Source organism: Chelmon rostratus, chromosome 15 (assembly GCF_017976325.1).
Source record: "Chelmon rostratus isolate fCheRos1 chromosome 15, fCheRos1.pri, whole genome shotgun sequence".
Lineage (NCBI taxonomy): Eukaryota > Metazoa > Chordata > Actinopteri > Chaetodontiformes > Chaetodontidae > Chelmon > Chelmon rostratus.
In genome coordinates this window covers 7,474,518-7,484,621 of record NC_055672.1, presented here as the reverse complement: position 1 = coordinate 7,484,621, position 10,104 = coordinate 7,474,518, and the positions used below count along the sequence as shown (strand labels likewise).

Here is a 10,104-nt window from a genome sequence, read left to right as displayed (position 1 = left end):
TAATAAAGTGTTAAATAAACTGTTTATGTAAAAGGAAGAAAGATTCAGCTGGAAAAACCTGTCCAAGATAATGTGGATGTCTGCCAGTATCTACTTACACGCCCTTATATGCTATTTGTATAGTGCTTTCTTTGTGTTTTTTTTTTTATTACAACTAAACAAACAACAGCTTATAACTGCTCATGTTATCCGTGTTTTGTAAAGATAATCTCAGACTTTCACATCCTGTCCTCGGTTGAAAACCACCCACCTGACTCGGACGTTAGGACGCGCAGCGGAAGTGACTGTGCTCACTCAAATCGGTCCGACAGACATGGCGTGTTCGCGAACAGGCGGCACCGCAGGCTCAACAATGTTTTCTCTAACACGGCAAACAAAGCTCCGCCCGTGGATATGCTGTTTATTTATGGTGATGTCTTTGACATCGCTGCCAGTCTCGGCAAAGCGGGACAGCCTCAAAGAAGTGACCGACGGGAACTGGGAGGAAATCATGACAGGAGAATGGATGATTGAATTGTCAGTATCACTGCTAACGTCCACTGCTAACGGCTAACCAGCTAGCTAGCCTGCCAGTTAACTGTTTTGAGCTCGTGGAAACGGGGCCATAATTTGTCGCTTCCCGCCAGACTCAAGCCTAATCTCTGTCTGGTCACTATCCTGTCTGAATTCATTTAGTCACAACAAGTTGCTAAAATGTGTCGCCGTGCTAACAGCTGCCATCTTTAGCTTACTGTTACCTAGTTTATCACAGAGTTGTATGCTAGCCAGTTTGCTAAGTAACGGGCTAATAAAGTACACAAGCAGCTAATCGGGTCATCAGTACTTTGCAGCCTGTACTCAGTGATTATCTACACGTTGATGCAAGTGATTGCGCAGTTTTGAGGCCTTACGTGTTAAACTTAATGTCCCTCAGCTACGCACCATGGTGCCCAGCATGCCAGCAGCTCCAGCCGGTGTGGAAGGAGTTTGCGGACTGGGGGGAGGACATGGGGGTCAACATAGCCAAGGTGGACGTGACAGATCAACCCGGTAGGCCTGCATGACCTTTCCCAGCTTGCACCTACGCTATGGCCCCCCTTATATGCATAACTAAACCCGTCATAGTTACCAGTTACAGGCTTGTAATATCCAGTTCTTGTTGAAACTGTATCTTTTGGCCATATTCCAGCAAAGGGTCTCTCACTGACCACTGTTTTCTGTGATGATGCAGTCAGTATTATTAAGACATTTCCTCTTGTAATGGAATTTAACATACAATGTGTTGGATTTAACAAATTGATATTATAGGATGTGTTTCTAGTACTTTGTCCACCCAATTTCTATTGATGATTATAAACTGAATATTAGAAACATCTCTCAGTGTAACACTATACAGTTCAACAGTACTGCAAACTACTTCCTCCAAAATGACGTTAAAGTTGAGTCAGCAAGTCTGAAACATCTCTCAGTAAAAAACCTGAATGTAACTTTAATGAAGGTAGGATTTATTGAGTAGCTGTGGACCTAATAAACCGGTAACTCAGTTTAATTTAGCAGTGTTGGCTAGAGATACCAACTGTCATTCCAAATATTATGTGATTCGGCGAGATGGATTGTCTCAGAAATGCTGACAGTGTGCTTATCCATAAGAAAAGTGCGAGGGCTGCAACCAATGACTATCTTCATTGTCAATTAATCTGTTGATTATTTTTCTCAATTGATTCGTTGTTTGCTCCATAAAATGGCAATCTGTGTTTCCTGAAGCCTAAGATGATGTCCTCAAATGCCTTGTTTTGTCGAGGAGTGAAGAAACCAGAACATATTCACGTTTAAGAAGCTGGAATCAGAAGGATTTTGACTTTTTGTTCTTATTCAATTCCTCAAACTGATAAGTCAATTATGAAAATAATCGGAAACTAATTCAATAGTTGACAAAAAACCCATAATCATAAACATCTGAGCTTTAACGGTGGTATTCATCACAAGCAATGGTAAAGTGGTATTCACATCTTGGCTTCATTATTTTGCTGTCCCGTGTTTTCTAGCCGTGTATAAAATGTCAACATTAATGGTAGCCAGAGATGCTGTGTAGCTGCAATGAGACATTAGTTCAGCTGGTCTGCCAAGTCTGAAATTCCTTTCAGTTTAGTTTTGAGTCACACTGTTCCTTCCTGCACACTGACAGAACTCCTTTCCTCCCTCTGTCAGGGCTGAGTGGGCGATTCATCATCACCTCACTTCCTACTATTTACCAGTAAGTTCTTGGTTAGTTTGTGGTTTTTATTGCTTCCTCTTTTGTGTGGCTGGTGTGAGCCATCTTGAAAATAATAATAATCTAGAGGGTTTAACGAAGTTTTGAATGTCATGTATTTTAGCTCTGTTCTTCTGTGAAGCCTGTCAAGTGAAAGCTTGACAGGTTGAGCTTCTCAAATGTAACACCAACAATAATCAGTAACAGAAAAGCACTTTGTGTCCAGGTTAACAGCAGGCTGTGTAACAATACCACCAGCAGCCACTGGAATGAGGCTTGTGATGGCAGCACTTCCTTTGGGCTTTTCATTGTTTAAGTACTTTTTTGTCCTAAACATGCTTATTCAAATCAAACCCTGCACATTTTACAATATTCAGATTTTAGTTAAATGCATTGCAAATGCACAGTTTCCCACTAATTTAGGTCATTCATGCAGTATAATGCTTGCTTCATTGCAGACATTTTGGCAGCTGTACCACTGGCCTGTTTGCTTTCTTATTCTGCAGGCTGTCACTCAGCATTGTCACACTGGCAGGATCACAGCAGCTAAACACACCTTTTTTGATAAATGTTGATAACATGTCAGTTCATGGGATTTTCATCACTGAAAATGTGGGTCATGTGCGTTGGGATAAAGCTGTTCCTAAAAGTGTCAGAATTCAGCAGTATGTTTGTATCCGTGTTTGTGTTTCAGCTGCAAAGATGGCATCTTCCGGAAGTACCAGGGAGCTCGCACTAAAGACGACTTCCTCAGCTTTGTTGATGAGCAGAAATGGAAAGCAGTAGAGCCAATTTCCTCCTGGTTTGCGCCATCTTCGTTTCTGTGAGTTTATAGCTTTGCATAATCATGATGATGATGACTATAGCGTGCGATGTTGGAGTTACATAAGGCTGGGAAACATTATGATATACATCAGTGCCAAAAGAAGCATTTCTGGTTCTTGTGAAATGTATTTATATTGATATTGTCAGTCCTCAGTTTACAGGCTGTTACCATTTTCGGCTTTCCACAGCGGGAGTGTGACAGTCCAGTGATTGTACCTCTTTTGGAAATAACAGACATCAGATACCTTTCCTGTTGGCTCTATTCTTAGTATCTTTCTGTTGGTTCAAAATCAGAACCCCAAACAGCCACTCCTTGATATTTTTTTGTGTTTAGACTTTATAGTGATGTTACAGTCTGACATATGTGTGTTGAACTACATGCTGCTGTTTCCTCCTCTTTTGGCAGAATGAATTCAATGTCTGCTTTGTTCAAGCTCTCCATGTTTATCCGGGTAAGGATTTCACTGTTGGTACTGCTGAATGTCAACATGTGGGTTATTGTACGCAGAAATGTATTTATTTCATTTCCAGCAGTCCATGAAAGAAGAACGCGATGCTTAATGTGAAACTGTATGAGTCAGACTGTGAAGTTGTACAGGAAACAGGGCTGACACACCAGACAGAAAAATAATAATCTAATTTACCTCACATGTAGCGCAGAAGTGAACTATCCTCAGTGTCTTAAGGCTTTCCATTTTCATTGTTTTTTGACAAGATACCCCAAAATACCACATTTGGCCCCAAAACCATGAAAACACAAATCTTCAAAAGCAGTTTATAAGTATAAAGTTTGATTATTAAAAAAGGCTCAGTTACTTTCTAAAACAGCTGGACACTGTGGTGCTTAGCAAAGGTCTTTCAAACAGGTGGAAATAATGCATTTTTATTTTTTCAGCTGCGGATTAATTCACTGTTTTAAATAGGTTTGTCCTCTTAAAGAGCTGAATATGGTGAAAATGAATTAAAATGGTTTTAAATCTCTATTTCACTGTCCAGATCCCACATTTGTTCAGAGATTCACACTGTAATGATAAATAAGAGAGTAAACCTCCTTGCTAAATGCTCATTTTGTGCTGTATTTTTGTTTTTGTTGTAGACTGTTGACAAGTAAAAACGGTTTTGTGTTTTCCAGCGTTGTCATAACTACATGACAGAGCAGCTGGGGATTCCTGTTTGGGGTTCCTATGTTATCTTTGGCTTGGCCACTCTGTTCTCTGGCCTCGCATTGGGACTGGTGAGTACTTGTGTTTTAAAAACACTGAAACTATACTTAAGGATCTTGTTTATGCATTAAGCATTGTGTTTGTCTTGCAGTTACTGGTGTTCATCGCAGATTTTGTCTTCCCCTCACGAAGATTTTCTTCTCCGGATTACTACCAGAGTGAGTTTCGTATTTGTGATCATAGCCCTTGTAGATTTATCTTGTTTATGTAAATGATAGATAAAAAATCACTAGTGGGCAGGTTTCACTGACTGTTGTTCTAATTGTTATTGAGCAGAAAAACAGTCAATGCAGCAGGCGAGGTTACTCCAACGACAAGAGGACGAACATGAGGCCGATGGCGAGGAAGATGACGATGAAGAGGAAGAAGAGCAGGATGATGTCTGGAGGAGGAGGAGAGGGTCCCCAGAGGGCCGCCCAGAACCTAAGGGACAGGGTTTCTCTGATGAAGCTCTGAGGAAGAGGGTGGTGGGCAACCGTGAGGAGGAGGAAGATGAGGAGGACACCTAGAGAGTCACATGGCCGTTACTCCTTTGAGTAGAGCACCATGGAGTCAGCGGAGTCGGAGGAGCCTCGATCCTGAGCAGCAATGTTTACAGCAGGGAGCCCTAAATCCCCCCCTCACCTCCCCTCCTCCTCCTCCTTGCTTCTTTTCTTCTCCTTCCCTTGTTTCTAACGGGAGCGCTTTAAGACTCTCACCACTGCTCTCGCTGCCTGAGCAGCAGGCTTCACCTGGAAAAAGCAAAAGTCCTCCTGACACCTGTTTTCACTTGTGGAAGCATCTCGCCTGGCTGAGGTTTGGGTAGGAAGTGCAGTAAAGATGGGTTTGGCAATGTTGTTTATGCTATGCATCGTTTTTTAAAGAATTGTTTGTTATTATGTCTTTATCTCCAATTTGTTGTACCAGGCTTGGGTTTTAGGTTTATTTTGTTGAATTTTACTATTCAGCTAATGTTTATCTACAGTATTTTTTGTATGTATGTTTTACAAACCCAGACATTTCATGTCAACATAACAATGTTCACAAATAACGGAGAAAAGAGTGAAAAGAAATGTCCATGAAATGTTCCAGCTGAAACCCTTAAGATGACACCAGTGGTTACCATGGTAACATCAAGTGCAGCTTAATACTACAGCGAACACTCGTGGGGCCGATACTTAGTCAGAAACTAAGTGAAGTAGGTTACCTTGCTGAAGAGCAGGAGGTGTGCAGCCTCTGCCCGCAGCTCTTCCTCCTCTTCCAGTACTCCCCTGCAAAAATCCATGAACAAATGCTGAGAATGACAAACGCTGTCAGTGCTAACCTTGGTGACAGATACATTGCTTCACAATTATATCCACCCCGAGTCGCCAGTTGAATGCTTTTAGTGTGAAGCAGGAGCAAATATTTTGTGTGAATTAGAAGTAATTTAACACTCTGCTACAGCGTTAGCAGAGGGAACAGTAAACACAGAGGCTGATATCAGTGAGATAAAATTAAAAACAGTAACTCTGGATTACGTGCATGTTTCCTGAGAATCCTTCGTGCGTGTGAAGGTAGTTTAAATCCAGTGCAGGAATGGCGGACTCCGTCACCACTACAGGTACATGCAGAAAACGAGATCCTGCTCGGTAGATGCTGATTTAAAAAAGGAACAGTTTTCATTTCAAATAAAATGCCTTGTTAATGTTGTCCTGAAGATACTTTACGTCCCCATAATGTGTCACACAATCAATGTGAGGTTTTATTTTTTGTTCCTAATGTTTAATGATTTTCTTAATATTAAAGAATGTTCACTTTAAGAACCCAGATGTGTTGTGGACCTGGCAGTAGGTCTGCAGTTCAATATGTGCATGCTGTATTAAATTCAAAGAGAGGAACAAGTTAGGGACTCAAGCCCCTTTTTTATAAGTGGTTATACACAGAGAGAAGTCTGGCATATCCGTCCTAACGCTGCTCTGCGGAACAGCAAGAGGACCTGAATGAAGCCGTCTGCTCGACAAAGGGAGGCATAATTCATCCTGCTGTAATCTTCTTTTAACTGCTTTTAACTGGACATTTACCCTGTAGCCGTTTTCCATTTTAGGCTCAGAAAGTCAAATTAAACCACAGTTTCTGGTCTGAATTTATGTAGAGAAGTGCCGTTTTGTGTTCATTGGTTTCTCATTGAAATCACAAACACAGTGGCACTTCTGCTGTGGGCATCTTTTTGGAATACGTATGCCACTCGAAGCTCAGCCTGTATCCATTTCAGTCTTTTACAGCAAAAAGGTGTGTGCATGCGTGCGTGCGTGTTTAAATGACCAATGTTTTAAATACACTTTTCACCATTTCACTCTCTTGGTGTGATGAGGTTTATGATGACTGCTGTTTATTTTTATCCTGCTTTCTATTCCAAAAAGCTCAACTGCTCATTTCTGTGATGGTTGAAACAGGTTGTTTTTTTACCCGACCACTATAAACAGCTTGTAGCATTTACGCATTACTCTGAGCCGCCTGTGCTCCTTCATCGTTTGAACATTTCTTTAAATAAAGGGTTAACTCTAAAAACTGTCTACCGTTTGTTATTTCGCTGCTTCCAATAGCTCACTGACACAAACATTTATATTCATCAGTGTTGTGCACAAGGAATAAAAGAGTTGCTCACAGCTGGAAAGAATCTGAATTGTAGATGGTGCTGAAACAGCTCCAGGAAATATCCTGTATCAGATATTTGGAGAAACAAACATTGGTGGAGGAAGTACTGAGATCCCTCACTGAATAAAAGTACCAGTACAACAATGTAAAAATACTCCATAACAAGTGACGATCCTTCTGAAGTAAAAGTACAGAAACACCAGAAAACTGAGCGTAAAGCATCAACAGTAAAAATACTGCAGAAAAATGGCCCATGTGACAAATTATTACATATGACACTATTAATAATTCTTAATACTGATGCATCAGTGTATAAGCAGCGTTTTGCTGTTGTAGCTCTTTGAGGTGGAGATGGAAATAATATTGGAAAGGCTGAACAAGGTGCACAATGTAAGTCTGATAAGGATTTTTTAAAAACAGAACAATAAATGTTTGTATATTTCTGCATAACATGGTCTAATCATTGAAAAGCAAATCATTAAAAAAAATCAAAATAATGTAAATATTGAGTTCTAGTCCTCACCACCAGGTGTCACTCTTGTACTCATTTTGGTTTATGTTCAAACTGTAAGGTAAGTGTATTTGTATATTTGTTCAAAAACAAGGCAGTTCAGAGTGTTTTACACAGGACATAGAAGATATTAAGACAAGAAACACAATGCAAGATAAAGACAAAGAGCAGGCGGGAACATCCACCTTGAGGGCGGCCAGTGTATGAAAGCTTGACAGGTCAGGGAACAGATGACCTTACAGTGTATTCCCTTCTATTTGTTCTCCTGGGGCTTCCCATTACCTAACGTGGAGTTACCTCCACCCTCTCGAGTGGTGCTACTCCCCTGAGGATTAAGAGGGGAGCCGGCCTCTGGAGTGCATCTCTAATCAGTCTGTCAGTTCAGCTCGAGTAGCCTTCTGCAGTGCTCTGTTGAGCAGGGTTGATCCCTCCCGAGGGTGGAGGAAGAGGAGAAAGGTGTTGGAAGGGATTCCCCTGCTGTACCGTACCTTCCTGATATTCCAGTGCAGTGAGCCCGGAGTGCGTGCACATGCTAAACACTCAGCAGATGCTTGATAAAAGCTGCCTGCACACTCAACTGAGGCCGCCTTCCTGCCTTGATTTATCGGGCACACACAGATTCGTCTGCCCTGCGCAGGCAGTCGGCGGTTTTATTGTCCTGCAGTGTAAAGTGAACGCAGATGGCATCACTGCTGCTTTAGCGGTTTCTGTTCTTGTTCATTTAGCTCGCTTTGGTCCTCGTGGTTTTCTGTTGTCCTAGTTTTCACTTTAATAGCAAAGTTTTAATGGAGGAATGCTGGAATTCTGCATAATAACAATTAAGCCACAAGATTTGTCATGCAGGAATTTCATCCTTTCTTTTAGCCTCTTCTGTGCATACGTTCATGCTTCTTAAAGGATGGCTCCCCTGACTTTAACTGCAGCGCCACCATGAGGTTGACATCGGTGGTCAGACTGAAATATCAAGACTTGGACAGATTGCCATGTCATGCAATTTGCCACAGATATTCAAGATCTGAATTCTGCTGACTTTGGTGTTCGTCCAACACATGCTAGCATGCTAACATTAGCATTTAGCTCAAATCACCACAGTGCAGCCTCACAGAGCTGCTAGCATGACTGCAAATCCCACCCAGCGAGATGCTTTTAAAAAGGACCTCAGTGGCTGTTGTCTTCTATAACTTAAACAACTGTTAAAAAAACTTTATTAACAAAAGATTGAAAAACATCAATCCATTCATAAAGCTCCAGTTCAAGCACTATTGCTACCATCGCTGCCCCATAAACTGAGCTGTTTATAAACTATAAATCATTTGCTGCTGCGGATCAGTCTCAGGCCAGCTGGCACACGATCTCGCAGAGTGGAGTGCTGGATTTCATTATTTACCTCCACTCACCTTCCTGTCTGTGTCCACATCAATCACGCACCGTCGTTCTGACTCTCAAAGTGGAAAAAATGTGGCTGCACGCTGACAATTCACTTTTTACAATCAGCTCGGTTTGTTGTGATCGGGGAAAGTGTGATTGATGGCACTCGTTCTGCAGAGCATGTCGTCCAGACGCATGTTATTCTTAAAGCAACTGTTCTCATCGTTTTAAAATCCTCCAACAGCCGTGCTAAACCCATGCTGTGCAGCCAAACATCCTTCAAAACTCAGAGGACTTTATGTTTAAATTCTAGTTTCCAAAGTTACCAAATATGTCAGGCTGTATTTTGGGGAAATTTGTATAACATGAGACATGACATAAGATTTCTTTTGGGTAGAATTGTGCAGCCATAAAAAACAGTGTCTTGGATTTCAATATTTCCTCTTGGATACAGCAGCTTTAAAGCTACGTATGTGGAAACAAAAGAGGAAAACTATATGTCAAGGAGGTAAGTGGTGCTGAGTGGTCCTGATGTCTCTACATTAACCACTGAAGAGGTGACCTAAGCGATGATGAAGGTGAAGAGAGACAAAAGCTACTTTTCCACTGCAGGAACTTTTAGAAACCTTTGGAGGAACTTGTGCGTTTCCACCACTGGGACCAGGGTCACTCTGGTGCCCTGTAAAGCAGTTCCTGGGACCAAAAGTTCCTGGTACCTTGGATGGAAGCGGTTAAAGAGAGTGAGTGTAAATCTAAGGGTTGAGCTGGAGGTATTTCACACCAAGATGAAGAACAATCCCACTACAGCGATGTCCACACTCGGCTAAGATATATGGTCGGTAGTGGAGGAAGGATTCAGATCCTTTACTTCAATAAAAGTAGTAATACCACAATGAAAACACTGAGTTACCTTGGGGGGCGCTCCAGTTCTCTCTTATGTGAATCCCAGCATACGTAACTTTGCCCCACTTGAACCTGTGCAGGTGTGATCAGCCACATAAGTCACAACACCTGTGTGTGAACGCAGGGCCTCGAATCTGTTATACTGCAGCGTCTTTATTAACTGATTACAGGTATTCTGTTTAAATTTAAGGTAACTAGTAATAATAGCTCTTAGATAAATCTTATAGGGTAAAAAGAACAATCATCTCTGAAATGTAGTGGAGTAGAAGCAACTGTCAAATGGAAAAGTCGTCACTGGGCAGCAGATTGGCTCCCCTGCTTTTAAACAAGGCGGGATACTGTGCCAAACATAAATAAAACACAATGTGTGATTGACACATACTCAACCGAAAGCAGTACAAACACATTTTATTTAACATTTTACCTAA

At 41.5% G+C, this 10,104-nt stretch overlaps 1 protein-coding gene across 1 annotated transcript; it reads left to right on the top strand.

Annotated features, from left to right (window-relative positions):
* The first annotated feature begins 301 nt into the window (after positions 1–301).
* Positions 302–6,801, top strand: tmx1 (thioredoxin-related transmembrane protein 1). Its single transcript, XM_041953813.1, has 8 exons — positions 302–516; positions 914–1,029; positions 2,188–2,233; positions 2,925–3,053; positions 3,462–3,507; positions 4,188–4,289; positions 4,370–4,436; positions 4,555–6,801. The coding sequence occupies exons 1-8, from the start codon at positions 314–316 to the stop codon at positions 4,785–4,787; spliced, it is 942 nt and encodes a 313-aa protein (XP_041809747.1). The 5' UTR covers positions 302–313; the 3' UTR covers positions 4,788–6,801.
* Positions 6,802–10,104: the final 3,303 nt, after the last annotated feature.